The 16,447-nt window shown below is 37.2% G+C and overlaps 2 protein-coding genes across 2 annotated transcripts in view; one reads left to right on the top strand and one right to left on the bottom strand.

The window, feature by feature from the left end:
* e(y)2 (enhancer of yellow 2) overlaps nucleotides 1-16,447 on the top strand; it is a 278,423-nt gene that overhangs the window by 147,194 nt on the left and 114,782 nt on the right. The window lies entirely within an intron of this gene.
* The window catches only part of LOC135699366 (uncharacterized), an 82,601-nt gene that overhangs the window by 15,755 nt on the left and 50,399 nt on the right, over nucleotides 1-16,447 (bottom strand). Inside the window, exon 6 of the mRNA XM_065219608.1 lies at nucleotides 11,401-11,497. Within this exon, the coding sequence (XP_065075680.1) occupies nucleotides 11,401-11,497 (97 nt within the window). The remainder of the gene's footprint in view (nucleotides 1-11,400; nucleotides 11,498-16,447) is intronic.

Genomic DNA, 16,447 nt, shown 5'->3' with positions numbered 1-16,447 from the left:
AATTGCCATTGTGATGTTCATAAAGAAGACAGCAAGCATCCTAATTGTCTTGTATGAAAAAAAGAAGATTTCAGTGATAAATGTGAATGCTCTTTTTATAAAATATCAAATAATGTTTTAACTATATTTTTTAGAAATATCAAAATCATATTAAAATATGAATTCAACCGAAATTAAAAAATAGCATATCAAAATATGTTATCAACATGATTTCAAAAACATAATTTGATATCATTTTGATATCCGACTTTGCTCGGGTATTTCATGTGTTTGGCAACCCCGAAAGTTATGACTTTTGTGATTGTGTTTACATTCTTAATTTTTCGGATGGATCACGGCAAGCATTTAGGTTCCCTTCATTCTCATTAGAGCGTTAGCGGATCGGGAGGTGGACGTAGAAGCCATCCAACCTGTACGGTGTTCAAGTAAATTCGACCCGTCCACCAGATTCCGACTAGATGTCCCTTTGAACTGCTGATTTCTTCCAGATGGACAGAACCGAAAGCGATCGATGATGGAGGAAATTTCCACGCAAAGTTGATCAAAATCGCTAAAAGTTGCCAAATCAACCGTTACAAATGTAATTAAAGTGTTTGGGGAACGTTTGTCGACAGCCAGGAAGTCTGGATCGGGGGGAAATCGAAAACCGGAAGCCGCTGAGACGACAAAGAGACTTGCCGGTAGTTTTAAGCGAAAGCCTAACCTCTCTCTCCGAGATGCCGCAAATAAGCTGGGTGTATCGTCTACAACCGTGCATCGAGCCAAAAAACGAGCCGGACTATCGACTTACAAGAAGATAGTGACTCCAAATCGCGATGATAAACAAAATACGACGGCCAAAGCGCGATCCCGGAGGCTGTACACGACGATGCTGACGAAGTTTGACTGCGTGGTAATGGACGACGAAACCTACGTCAAAGCCGACTACAAGCAGCTTCCGGGACAGGAGTTTTATACGGCAAAAGGAAGGGGAAAGGTAGCAGATGTTTTCAAGCACATGAAACTGTCAAAGTTCGCAAAGAAATATCTGGTTTGGCAAGCCATCTGTACCTGTGGCTTGAAAAGCAGCATTTTCAAAGCTTCCGGGACTGTCAACCAAGAAATTTACGTGAAAGAGTGTTTGAATAAACGTCTGCTGCCTTTCCTGAAGAAACACGGTTGTTCCGTACTGTTTTGGCCGGATTTGGCATCTTGCCATTACGGTAAAAAGGCCATGGAGTGGTACGCCGCCAACAACGTGCAGGTGGTTCCCAAGGACAAGAACCCTCCCAACACGCCAGAGCTCCGCCCAATTGAGAAATACTGGGTTATTGTCAAGCGGAACCTAAAGAAGACCAAAAAACTGCTAAGGGCGAGCAGCAGTTCAAGGCAAACTGGCTTTCTGCGGCGAAGAAGGTGGACAAGGTGGCTGTACAAAATCTGATGGCAGGGGTCAAGCGTAAGGCCCGGCAATTCGGATTTGGAAAAGCGGAAGCCTAACTGAATATTTTTCCTGAATTTTATACTAATTGAACTTGAAAAAGAAATTTAATTTGATTTTTTAAATAAACGATTTCACCGATTTACACGCGTTTTCCCTTGACCAAATTTTGACCGTATCACCCTTTAATCGTTCACCGACCCATGACTGATGGAGCATGTGGGGTTAATACGTATTGACATCCCCCAGCAGAACTGGGACTTTTTCAAATTTATATACATTCCTATGGTCGAGTATGTGAGGGTTCATCGTGGTTCGTCCCCAGTAAATAGATGGGATCTATTTACATGATATTGATGAGATTTTTGGCGTGGCTTTCCAAATTTATCATCAAAGGCAACCGGTAGGCATTTCAATGACTCCATCCTTAATTGAAAACGTGAAGGTCGGTAAGCCATAGTTTGACCAGCTTCAAATTTTCATAGCATTACCCAGCCACAGCATAGTCAAAAATTGTCGGTTGTACACACAATTCCCTTCTCAATTCCTCGATGATACGATAACAGACTTCTTCAAAATGTCCTCCGCAGCCGGTTTAATTTTAATGAGTGTCCTAACAAGGATACGTACTGCGATAAAAGACGTTCAATTTCTTCAGGTTTGTTTATGTTTTCCATGATCACGGGATCCAACCAGTCTGCACAGTACCGGCGTATTGAACGATCAAATCTCCCAACCTTTTGACCCATCGTCGCTGGCGGTAACCCTTTTAAGCCGTCTTGTATGCCGTATCAATAAAACCCTTTCGACCGGCCATGGTGTGTTCATATGATTGAAGTGAACCCCGAATAGAAGCTCTTTTTGATGAAATCACGAGCCGCTGGGTTTTTTTTTGCTGTGAATCAGATAAGACGGACGGAGTTTTGCTAGATTTGAAGAGATTTACAATTCAGGGAATACTAACAGATTTTTTTTTCGAGTGATCCTCGAAGCCAGTTGGTCCTTTTGAAAGTCTTGAGTGAATCGTTGGTTTGGTAGTTTTATGTATAACAACAAATACTCTCGAGATTTCTGAGTAAACAAACAAATTCAACCGAGTGCTCAATCTTAGCAACGATTGGCAAAATTTAAATTATTTATATTGTTTGTGTCCTACTTGTCAAAGTGTGTTCTATCGTACCGTAAAGTGTGCCATGCTGTGTTTGGGCACAGTGTGCAGAGTTGATTACCCCTTGGCTTAAAGGTTGTTTATGAATCACACAATTGATTATTACTTACCATCATCGCAGGAACGTTACAAAAATAGGTGAAAAGCTTGCATAAAAACTGCTTATTTATAAAACGTTTGTTTATGTTTCGCTTCACGCACGCGAAACGTCAAACTCAACGCCGTCAACGCGAATTGGTCCCAAGTATCATCTGTCTCTGTGTAATTACAGCTGATCTGGCAATAACGGAGTAGCATCCACGGGCGGTCAATCATGCTCATGCGTGCTCATGAAAACGAACTTATACTTGCTGGAGACCTCTCCTCGTGCCGTTGCCAATTGATTTTTCTTTTCATTCGGCTGATTTAACGTTTTTGAGATGTTTTTAACTAACCAATTTTGATTTTTGATCAATTTGTGCAAGATCAATTTGCTTCTCTTGTCTTCCAACTAGCCAGTTAATTATTTCCTTACGTTCACATTTAGAGCGCTGCATCAGTTTTGAACTTGCGGGAGGTGATGTTTGCGCATATCCGATCAGAATTTACGTGACTAGCATTGTTATGATTGCTACACCACTTTCTACAGTCCCAAAAGTTTCATCCCGGACATCATCTTCTTGCGATACTCGAGAAGTCGTAAACACCTATGACGTCAGGAGTCTCTGTCACTTGCGTTAGCTCGCACTTCCCACATGTGTAAAAATCAAAATTGAGTGCTTGAAGCAAGCTCGAAAGCCCTCGGAATTCACCTGCGGTGCACTTGACATTAGGTGGTGGTACAAAAAAAATGCTTGAATTTGTATCGCGATGGACGGCATGCTTTGGCTCATTTTCGCATGATGGTGATCGTAGCTCTGTACTTAGATGGACATCACAAGTTCATGCGATTTGTTTCACTTTTTTACCCACTATGGAAACCGGTCTCCAAACCGTTCGATAAGACTTTAATGGGGAAGCCGCACAGTAGATCAATTTCTAAAAATTTGGAATATTTTGGAAAATAATAGCAATTCCGGTAATTTCGTATTCAATAGGATAGATATACCAGTCATGGCTATACTTTCCTATTATAGTGCGTTCCGATTACGACATAGGAATTCCATGTGGAAACAGATAAAAATGGAATGCAAAGTCATAATTGGTACCTACATCTACTCTAAAATATTTCTTCTAAAATGTTTTAGAGTTTCTCAAATTTTAGACAATTATGTAATGATGCACAGATGAGATTGTGGATATTTATGGATAAAACTTACTATGTTATTTCTAGATAGAGCTGGAATTAGGGCGTAACAGCTTTTGTAAACAATGACTTCTTTCGATGATTTCTAGAAAGTTAACGTTCGCCAACGCAAATCAACAATACCATCGGGTAGGGGACGACTTATGATGGTTTACGTGAGCATGCCTTGAGTTAATAGAAATCATCGATAAAAGTCACACTAGTCCTATTGAGAATCAGGTTGCTCGGGATTTTCTGAATATTTTCTCTCGGGAAAATATTTTTGATGATTCCTGGGGGACTGATTTGGACGAAGTAAGGTCTATAACTAAAAATTTTCAAAATATGAAAGCTCCAGGTGATGATGGAATTTTCTATATCCTCATCAAAAAACTCCCAGAGAGTACCTTGTCTTTCTTGGTAAAATTATTTAACAGATGTTTCCATTTGGCATACTTTCCTGATAAATGGAAAAATGCAAAAGTTGTTCCAATTTTGAAGCCGGATAAAAATCCAGCTGAAGCTTCTAGCTACCGTCCAATAAGTTTGCTTTCTTCAATAAGTAAACTTTTTGAAAAGATAATTTTGAATAGAATGATGCTTCACATCAATACGAACTCAATTTTTGCAGATGAGCAGTTTGGATTTCGCCATGGGCATTCAACTACTCATCAACTCTTAAGAGTTAACAATTTAATTCGTTCAAACAAATCTGAAGGCCACTCAACTGGAGTTGCTCTTCTAGACATAGAAAAAGCATTCGACAGTGTTTGGCATGAAGGTTTGATTGCTAAATTGAAAAAGTTTAATTTTCCACTTTATATTATGAAATTAGTTCAAAATTATTTAACTGACAGAACTCTTCAAGTAAATTATCAAAATTCCAAATCTAATCGACTACCTGTTAGAGCAGGAGTTCCTCAGGGTAGCATTCTTGGGCCTATATTGTATAACATTTTCACTTCGGACCTCCCTGATTTGCCTCAGGGTTGCCACAAATCTTTGTTCGCTGATGACACAGGCATTTCCGCTAAAGGAAGAACTCTTCGTGTTATTTGCAGCAGACTGCAAAAAAGTTTAGATATTTTCTCTTCTTATTTACAAAAATGGAAGATTTCTCCCAACGCTTCCAAAACTCAACTTATAATATTTCCACATAAGCCTAGAGCTTCGTTTTTGAAACCTAGTAGTAGTCACATAGTCACTATGAACGGAGTTCCAATTTCCTGGTCAAACCAAGTGAAATATCTTGGATTAATACTTGACCAAAAATTAACTTTTAAAGATCACATTGAGGGCATTCAAGCCAAATGTAACAAATATATAAAATGTTTGTATCCTCTTATAAACAGGAAATCCAAACTTTGCCTGACGAATAAACTTCTAATATTTAAACAAGTTTTTAGACCGGCCATGCTTTACGCTGTGCCAATATGGTCTAGTTGCTGCACTACCAGGAAAAAAGCACTTCAAAGGATTCAGAACAAAATTCTGAAAATGATTTTGAAGTTGCCTCCCTGGTACAGTACAACCGAAGTACATAGAATTTCGAATGTTGAGACTTTAGCACAAATGTCCAACAAAATAATGAATAATTTCAGGCAAAAATCGTTGCAATCCTCAATTGCAACGATTAATTCCCTTTATACTTAGATAAGATTTAGTTTTAGTTTTTAGTTTTAAGATATCAATTGTTATACTGACATGCAGGTTAAAAAACCTGTTTAAAATACTGAATTGCCAAGACATGAACAATGTAAAAACACTTAGATATATATCATAACAATTAAGGCTGGTACGTTACTGCAGTAACTGGAGCACCTAGGTTAAAATGAAATGTAATTTACTTTGAATTTGGAACAAATAAAGAGTTAAAAAAAAAAAAAAAAAAAAAAAATCGATAAAAGTCATTGTCTACAAAGGCTGTTACGCCCTAATTCCAGCTCTATCTAGATTTAGGCTGGTAATGCCAACCTAGGCCGGTTGTGCGTATCACTCGCCTGCGATTTTTTTTCTTTATCGATTACAATCACCTTTGGTTGTGTTTGAATGGGATGATCAGGAAATCATATTTCAGTCAAATACCTTTGTTCACGCCAAATGCGAGCCGCATAGTTCATAGATCAAACGCAGATTCTCTTCCCCTTACTGTACAAGCCGGCTATATTTGGCTATATCACACACCTGACCGCCGTACAGACGGTGCGAAACAATACAGTAGTCCCCCCATATATCTGGTGGGTGGTATCGTCCATTCACTGCTGTTTCTCGGCTGTCCTTCAACCAATTACGCAGATTTTGTGTATGTGATTAGTGTCAACCATAAGTAAGTTATTTACAAACAAAAATAGCTCAATTGGTTGAAGGACATCCGATAAATAGCGGTGATTGAACGGTACCCCCCACCGCATACATGAAGGGGTTACTGTAGTTTCATCGTTCTGGGAGGTTTCCACCGTATTCGCAGCAGATCACAACTATAAAGGGTGATACGGTCAAAATTTGGTCAAGGGAAAACGCGTGTAAATCGGTGAAATCGTTTATTTAAAAAATCAAATTAAATTTCTTTTTCAAGTTCAATTAGTATAAAATTCAGGAAAAATATTCAGTTAGGCTTCCGCTTTTCCAAATCCGAATTGCCGGGCCTTACGCTTGACCCCTGCCATCAGATTTTGTACAGCCACCTTGTGCACCTTCTTCGCCGCAGAAAGCCAGTTTGCCTTGAACTGCTGCTCGCCCTTAGCAGTTTTTTGGTCTTCTTTAGGTTCCGCTTGACAAGAGCCCAGTATTTCTCAATTGGGCGGAGCTCTGGCGTGTTGGGAGGGTTCTTGTCCTTGGGAACCACCTGCACGTTGTTGGCGGCGTACCACTCCATGGCCTTTTTACCGTAATGGCAAGATGCCAAATCCGGCCAAAACAGTACGGAACAACCGTGTTTCTTCAGGAAAGGCAGCAGACGTTTATTCAAACACTCTTTCGCGTAAATTTCTTGGTTGACAGTCCCGGAAGCTATGAAAATGCTGCTTTTCAAGCCACAGGTACAGATGGCTTGCCAAACCAGATATTTCTTTGCGAACTTTGACAGTTTCATGTGCTTGAAAACATCTGCTACCTTTCCCCTTCCTTTTGCCGTATAAAACTCCTGTCCCGGAAGCTGCTTGTAGTCGGCTTTGACGTAGGTTTCGTCGTCCATTACCACGCAGTCAAACTTCGTCAGCATCGTCGTGTACAGCCTCCGGGATCGCGCTTTGGCCGTCGTATTTTGTTTATCATCGCGATTTGGAGTCACTACCTTCTTGTAAGTCGATAGTCCGGCTCGTTTTTTGGCTCGATGCACGGTTGTAGACGATACACCCAGCTTATTTGCGGCATCTCGGAGAGAGAGGTTAGGGTTTCGCTTGAAACTACCGGCAACTCTCTTTGTCGTCTCAGCGGCTTCCGGTTTTCGATTTCCCCCCGATCCAGACTTCCTGGCTGTCGACAAACGTTCCCCAAACACTTTAATTATATTTGTAACGGTTGATTTGGCAACTTTTAGCGATTTTGCCAACTTTGCGTGCGAGTAGCTCGGATTTTCGCGATGCGCGTTCAAAATTTTGATACGCTGCTCTTCTAGCTTGGACGGCATTTTGACAACTGAAGAGTGAATTCCAAAATCAAAATAGGAACAACATTCTACACACACACACCTTCAAAATGAGGGGTGTTCAGGTTTTTTAAATGCAAAGTTGAAAGAAATACGTCAAGTTGATATTGACCAAATTTTGACCGTATCACCCTTTAGTCACTATATACACTCAAAAATATTACAAAACGAATATAGATTAGATTTTATACATTTTATGGTTTTTCAAAATTTATACATTGGTTCGATTAAAATTTTCGTCAAAATTATACTAAGTCCGAATAACGGAGTGGAATTCGATCAGTGTTTATTAAAATGATAGGAAAAAGAACATCTGGATTCTCTTCGGAGCTTCGTGCTGGTGAAGAGCTTCGTCCCGGCGGATTTCTACTGCGCCTGGGCAGCTAGACTGCGTGAGCACGAGTTCATCCGCATGAACATCGAAATTGTAAGTATTTTGTAAATAATATTGATAAAAAATAAAATAATTAAATAACCTTCCTTAGACAATTTTAATTTTTATTTGAAAACAATAATATTTGCCATAAATAAAATAAAGAAGCGAAAAATACATTCTCTCGAATAAACCGTATCTATGCATTGTAGGTATATTTCGATTTTATACTATGGCACGCATAAACCATTTTTATACTAAGTTTGCATTCTCTCCCTTTATACCGACCTTTGCGTCGGTACGGAGAGTTGCGATTTAGCGTAACTTTTATACTATTTAGATTTCAATATTTTTTGAGTGTACATAGTCTGGCGGAGACAATGACGGGAGTTTCTTTTTAGATCAATGTGGTCGAAGTATTGTGATCGTGACAATAATTAAGTCGACAAAAAATTCAATTCAGGTGGTAATTTATCAATGAGTTTCTGAATGCTATCTTTCCGTTTTTCAAGGAGAACACCGACACGGCTAGTACGTATACGACAAATCACTTTTTGATATGTTTTTTACGGATATGGCAATTTTGCAGATATGCGTTGACAAGTGTAAGTTGATCGATATTCTTTTAATGCATTTCCTCATTTTCTTTAAAAAAATGTATACATTGATAAAAAAAAATATGTTGTGTAAAACGAAAATGTTCTGCAAAAGCTTGAGCATTTTCACGGGGTGCCAGATTATTATTGATGAAATCAAAGTTGTCAGTTTGCAGGATTTTATATCCGCCTGACTATGAATATAGTGACTATAATCAAAACCGGTCGTTTGTATATGATATCAAGAGCAAATTTTCATTACGTCGAAAGTAACAAAGTCGAGCTATGAGTATCAATCGATTCTCCTGCTACACTATATACTGTCCGAATATAGGATCACATCTCATTTATAAATTTATTTACCAGTCAAATTGATTTTTGACGTAATCACCTTCCGATCAAAATAGTTTTCGATGTTACTTAAGTCACCCGATTTCTATGGAGATGCCGTTTGACTTAAGTAACAGCGCTGAGAAACCCGTGAAAAGTGTACGTTCGTCGTTTCGCTTTCTCATTATTAAAGTGAATAAATCGAACTGTTTGTTGCTAAGATGATTTCGGTAGTCCTAAAATGATGAATAGGCTGCACGTAAGGAGACGTAATTGATAATTCTCCCGAATATCCTGGTAAATACACTTTGACTTAAGTAACAATAGGGGCCACCAAACGACGTATAATAACTTTTGACTCTAAAACCAGTATTTTTTAGCATGAAAGCTAGCGATTTGCATTTGTATGATGAAAACCCTGCTAAATATGTTGTACATTGCTATCACTATGAGATTATATGTGTTTAATTGGAAACAGGAATAACTTTTCGGTCATCAAAACAAAACTTTATTTTTCTCGGATTGGTACGAATGTTACTTACGACATAATGAAAATTTGCTCTTGATATATACTGATCTATTGTCCCATGTAGGGTAAGGTGGGGTAATATGCGCCATGGGGTAATATGATCAGCAGTGCTTATTTACTTGTTTTTCAAAACAAATTAAATCCCCAGTAGCACACTTTCATCACAATAAGTTACAGCAACTTGTTTATGACTGAAATAAGTCGTATATAAGTTTCTACAATTGATTTGTGACAAGCGTGCTACTAGAGATAAGTTTTCATCCAGAATCACTGCACACAAAAAAGAAATATAATTATTAAGAGGCTTTTCATTAACTACGTAGACAGTTTTTTGGATTCTTGGTGCGATTACACCACCCCGTGGTGCGTATTGCCCCACCTCACCCTATCCATATCGGGTCGATCTCATCCTAAAAATAGTAGACGAGGAAGAGTACCCTTCTCAACGTCATTCCTTCAAGTGCACCCCACACGACAGAAGCTTCGTCAATATTTCCATCAATATGTTCATGTCAATATTATCAACAATATGTTCGGGGGGTCATCAACACAGAGTCGCTCCTCACTAATGTCGTTTTCGTTTTTGCGGTGTAGCACTGGTGTAGTGTAAGCAGGAATAAGCGCGAGTCTTTGACAGCTCAACATCATTTCAGTGTCAACATTTCAAAGGGGCGTAATTGCTTTTGTAAACATTGGCTTTAACCGTCGATTTCTCGCGAATTAAAGTTCACCCCTCCAAATTAACAATGCTAGCTGGTAGAGGAATCATTCCTCTACTTGTTGGTTTCATTAATTTTCATGTGTGAGCTTTTATTCGCGAGAAATCGACGGCTAAAGCCATTGTTTACAAAAGCAATTACTCCCCTTTGAAATGTTGACACTGATTTATTTGTAAGCAAAGGTGCATCCTACACGGTAAGAAAAAAGTACCCAATGGCCAGTTCACTTTTACCTACTTTTGACTAGTTTGTCTCCTTTTCTCCTTCTAATGTTGTCAAAAACGGAGGAGCAAAACCACCCAACAGGGATAGTAAAGTGTGGGAACCCAACGTTGAGTATAATCATATTTACCTACTGTTGGGTACAACTAACTTACTTTTGGTTAAAAAAGCCAGTGGAAAATTCCATACGAACTGCACACAAGCAAATGAAAATTACTTTGAGCCGCTTTACCTACTTTTGGGTTCCTGCACTATAGTGCCGAGATGAGTGAAAAGAACTTAATTTTGGGTACTTTTTTCTAACCGTGTATATCTACACCTTAAAATATTTTGGTGTACGGTAGTGTAGCACTGGTGTAGCTACACCGCAAAAACGAAAACGACATAACATTATTGTAGCTGCTGGCATATTCCGAGTCAAATCAGAACCATGGTGTACGTTGTCAAAAGATGCCAAAGAACAGGCCCCATCTACTGCTGTAGTCAAACAGAAGGGGAAAAAGAGGGGAAATATTAAAACATGAAATCAAACTTCTTTGATTTTGCGTCAATATGCTCATTAATTTATTCGTCGTCAATATTTGCATCAATATGATTGTCAATACAACTGAGTATCGACAATATTTTTGCCCGTGTGGTGTTTGCTTCACGGCGGCAGCAGCAGTACTAGTAGTAGTAGGGTGGCTCAACTTTACAACCCCAACAATGCGTATTGAGGTCCCCCTTTGAACGAATTTGGATATAATCTCAATTTGCGGGAGAATTTTAAATTTAACATGGGAAAATGTATGAGAAACGGAATGATCCTAATCACACGTAGACATAACTACTTTTACACGAGACGTAATCCATATTGTACGTAAGTCATGGAACGTAAACAAACATTTCATGTAAAATGAAGTGTTCTCAAACCGAAACATAAGCAACTCGACGAAGTTTGAATTAATTTTCTCATAGTATAAAATCGAAATATACCTACAATGCATAGATACGGTTTATTCGAGAGAATGTATTTTTCGCTTCTTTATTTTATTTATGGCAAATATTATTGTTTTCAAATAAAAATTAAAATTGTCTAAGGAAGGTTATTTAATTATTTTATTTTTTATCAATATTATTTACAAAATACTTACAATTTCGATGTTCATGCGGATGAACTCGTGCTCACGCAGTCTAGCTGCCCAGGCGCAGTAGAAATCCGCCGGGACGAAGCTCTTCACCAGCACGAAGCTCCGAAGAGAATCCAGATGTTCTTTTTCCTATCATTTTAATAAACACTGATCGAATTCCACTCCGTTATTCGGACTTAGTATAATTTTGACGAAAATTTTAATCGAACCAATGTATAAATTTTGAAAAACCATTAAATGTATAAAATCTAATCTATATTCGTTTTGTAATATTTTTGAGTGTATAGCACATTGCGCACATTATAAGAGTGACGAAAAGTGTGGAAACGTACTTTTACGCTGAATTGTTTTGATGTCTTCGGCGCACTTATTCGTTGACTCATAACAAAAAAGTGAGCAGAAGACACCAAGACGATACAATGTAAAAACGTAGTCTTATTAGCGAATCCGCACTTTTGAGGAGTCCAATTAGAAATGAAAAATATAATACAAAAATATACTAATCTTTCACTTTAGACCACGTACCAACAAGATCATATGTTAGCTCAATAGCGCCTGTAGGTATCCGTGGAGCTATAGATCTAAATATATAATTATAATAATAACTTTTTTCTCTGAAGTCTAATCGATTTGCAGTCTTCGACAATGTGCTTCTGAATAGTATTTCCATTTTAATATTACATCCAAGTGGATGCACTTCAATCGTGTCGAAAATATGGTGTAATATTACTCGCCAAAAAGGACAAAATTATCATTAATAAAGACTGGACTCGGAAAAAATGAGACACGCAAAAATGATCACCAAAAATTCATTTTAAATCGGATACTTCTCAAATTTTCAGGGATTAAATAACTATATATTAGCTATGTTTTGGCATAATTTATTTATTGAATTTCCTCCCCCAAGCTGAATACTCGTACATTTCTCTTAACACTGCTCATGAGATCTTGGGCGAGGCTTTGCCCATCTTCCTGCATAGCTGACATTACGCTGCTTTTTTTTTAATTTTTGTTGCCATCAAAATTACATGAGATTTTCGATATGATTGAAGCGCATCCTATTAGTTGTAATTTTATTTTTTTTTCTGTGTAGGATCGCTTCGTTTTCCATACAAAAAAATCCCGCAAATCCAGATCATAACCAAATTCGTTCAAATTTGACACCGTTGTATCGGACCTCAATACACATCGGAAGGGCAGTCGGGAACAGGGGGTTTTGATCCACCCTATAAACTAGACCCACCCTAGTGGACACACGTGATCCTTTGTTTTAATTTTGGATATAGCTCTGCGGAAAAATCGAAACTTGATGCGGTTTTCGCACAGGTTCATAACTCATAGGGAAATATCTTATGTAATTTTCTGAATACTATAATTGGAGGCTTTATAGTATTTAGAAAGTTACATGAGTGATATATAAATTATAAAAAGTATGGGCTTCTGGGGCAAAATTCACTCCCAGAGCAAAATGACTTCTGGCATTTAAAATAACGGAAAAAGGGGTTAACATTGATAGTTCTTTAAAGCATATTCTAAATATTTTTTACAGCTGTGAAGTTTTTCAAATTTTATATTTATAAAACAAGTACTGAGGATCCTTAAGGTTAATTTGTTAGTAATGTGTTGAACTAAAATTGAGTAATTAGCACTATTTTTTTAGTTTTGTGACCGAACTTCAGTATTTTGATTTGAGCTTACTTTGATAATGCTCGATCAATGTAGAAAAAATGAATGAAACTCAAACAATTTAATTCTTTAAATATGAAACTTGTAATGAGTATATAATCAGAAAACATCATAAGCAATAAGAATACAATATTGAATTTGTGATGGCAGTAACGGGAATACATTTCATAAGTGATGGTTTGAGTGCTTTTTGGCGACAAACACGAAAATTGTTTTTTAATATGTGTGTAAAATATGTAACACATACTATGTAAAAATTATATACGATATCAACTGAAATACCCCAAGCTACAATATGGAACCAATGTTTCTAATTTGGAAAAAGCACAGCGAGTAAATTTAATCTTTATATTATACTATCAAAGTTACGCGCATTATCAAAGATACCCCGTTTTACGGTACGTTTTTTTTTTTACTGAAGAACGAGTAGGCTGTGCCGGCGTTCGGTCGTGTTTATTTTTGCTGTCAAGATTTTTTCTCGTGATTCCCCGTTCTAAAGTGCTTTTATTGAGGAACAATTCTAGTACATCAACTTTTGGACATATTTCTTCTTGTTTGCATGCTTTTTCCTGTAATTTATACACTGAGAACAATATATGAGACGTTCTTTATTCTTCTTTGTGTAAAAATTTACACAAGGCCATATGACCTTTTGTCCTTCTTTGAATAATTCAAGCTTTTGTCCATTCGACCTATTACCCATTCGAACTTTTGTACCTTATACCTTTGTCAGGCAACGTTATGTTCATTTTTATTCTCTTTCAATTGTTGGACCTTTTGTTCCCTTCTCATCATTTGACCTCTTATCTATTTGACCTTTTGTCTATTAGACCTTTTGTCCATTCAACCTTTTGTCCCTCTTCTCATCATTCGAGATTTTGTCCCTCTTAGATTAATTTAACCTTCTGTCCATTCGACCTTTTTTCCATCCAACCTTTTTTTTTCAATTCGGCCCATCGTTCTATTGTCATTTGATATTTTTTCCCATTCGACCTTTTTATTTTCTCCCTCTTTGAATCAACTTTTGTTTCCCTTCTCATCATTCATCCTTTTGTCCTTTCGACGTTTTTCTATTCGACCTTTTGTCAATTCTGCTTTTTTCCATTCGACCTTTAGGCCATTCGATCTTTTGTCAATTCGACCTTTTTTCCGTTCGACCTTTTTCCCTTAGACCTTTTTCCCTTAGACCTTTTTCCCTTAGACCTTTTTTTCCGTTAGACTTGCTTACAGAATGATGATAAAATAAAAAAAAAATACAACAAATATTTGCTGAGCCTTCATGGCTGAGCGGCCCGCGTCTAGAATTAGCGTCTAGAATTAGCTCCCAAAAGAAGTTTCTATAATAATATTCTTAAGAAGCTTCATATGGAAGTTTCATATAGAAACTTCTTTAAGAAGCTTATTCTAGACGCTCGCCCATCGTTCCGCTTTTCAGACAAAAAAAAAAAAAAAAAATACGGGCAAAACAGTAAACCTGAGTAGCTACGCAGTTATGTAGCAATTTGCCGCTCATTTCATTTATATATACAGCATCAAGCTGCATTTAAATACTATACGATATGAGGCAACCTTTACTCAACCTCTATACAAGCAAATCTGGCGAACTTAGTCAGCTACTTATGGCTGTTGGGACGGTTGGAACAAGCTCTTATTGCATTTCAATCTACGCTTCTAAACAGCTGTTATCCTGCTTTTTAGTTGTGTATGAACTTGAATGGCGCTTATTCAACCTTTTCCCGGTTATCCAATAATAACTACATAGCTTTATCTTGAAGCCGGGTTAAATATTGTTTACGCTTTTTGTTGTTGGGGGAATTTATTGAGTTTATTTTGCTGTGAATCAAATTAATCGAAATTAGTTATAAGCACACCAAGAAAATTATTTACCCTGCACCGGAACCTGGAATCGAACTTGAGACGACCGCATTGGCAAACCTTGACACTACCAACTTAGCTAATCCACCCAAGTAGCACTTGCAACATCTTGCATGAAAAATTTAAAAAAAAATTCCAGTTGTAAATAAGTTTTATATTAATTGCTTTTAAAACATCCTGTTTTAGACGCGTTGTATTGTTGTTTGTGAAGTATTCAAACTTTCTGACAAGCACTTGTTATCTTGAAGCTATAATTCGATATTGCATGTCTCAATTACCAGTTTATAACACATTTATAACTTATTGTATTTGGTGAAAACTGGCTAGCCTTATGTACAACATGTTTTCATTTGTCATTATTAGAAACATGAATACATCTGAGATATAACTTATTGATAACATGTTATTAATAAGTTATATTTCAGTTATACTCATGTTTCCAAAAATGACATATGAAAACATGTTGTATATAAGGCTAGCAAGTTTTCATCAAAAACAATCAGTTATAAAAGTGTTATAAATAGGCAATTGAGAGTTGCCATACCTAATTATAACTTTAATATACAATACAAGTCATGTTCTTGTTTTCCGTGTTATAAACATATTTTGATAACAATTATGAAATTTCTCAATGCCTTCTACAAACTGCACTAGAATATGGCTGACCAATGAAGCAATGTATAGAATGAAAAAAACATTTAATTTGTGCTTTCAACATCACATGTACGTTTTGTAAAAGAGAAAAGAAAGATATTTAAAAAAGAAAGTTGATATTCTATTTGTTTTTGTTTTTTGCAAAGTTGGGGAATTTTATGCAGGATTTTTTATGCAATTCAATTTTTTTTTCCTTTGGTTTGTTTTTTCCGTCGATCTTGTTTTCCGTGCTGAGCACCAATGCTACCGACGTGCCAGGAAGGCAGCTCCCACACCTGGACCCTACCTATCGACCCATCAACTCATGAACCGGGGACCAACGGCTTTACTTCCCATCCGAAGGAAGGCGTGATCAGAGATGTTATGCCTCAGAACATCCCGGCGGCGCTGACTGGGATTGAACCCAGGCCTGCTGGGGTGAGAGGTAATCACGCTTACCACTACACCACCGGCGCCGTTAACAATTCAATTTATTATATTAAGTTTTTTTTTCTAAGATCCAATGAGTTTTTTAGAAGTAGGATGTATAGATTTACCATAAATTTGCAACCGCATAAATGTTTGCAGTACGGAATCTCAGTTTTAGCACTTTATTCGCACGATAAAATTCCTCAGAAGAATAAGTTGTGCAAATTGATGATAAACAAATTCCATTCGTAGGAAGGATGAAATTAATTTACAGTAGGTTGCGTTATAGTCATAAATAAGTTGCGCAAGTCAAGCAGATGTTATATATAGATCCCACCTTTTGCGCTTTTTTCGGTATAAATAAGTTGTATATAAGTGACTAGACGTAAATGTTTACCGCTGATATTGTCATAAATAAGTTATGTAA

Source organism: Ochlerotatus camptorhynchus, unplaced genomic scaffold (assembly GCF_037179485.1).
Source record: "Ochlerotatus camptorhynchus isolate MF236.1 unplaced genomic scaffold, CSIRO-AGI_Acam_v1.1 ptg000107l, whole genome shotgun sequence".
Classification (NCBI taxonomy): Eukaryota; Metazoa; Arthropoda; class Insecta; order Diptera; family Culicidae; genus Ochlerotatus; species Ochlerotatus camptorhynchus.
Note: the sequence above shows the minus strand (reverse complement) of the source record. Positions and strands in the feature narration are given on the sequence as shown.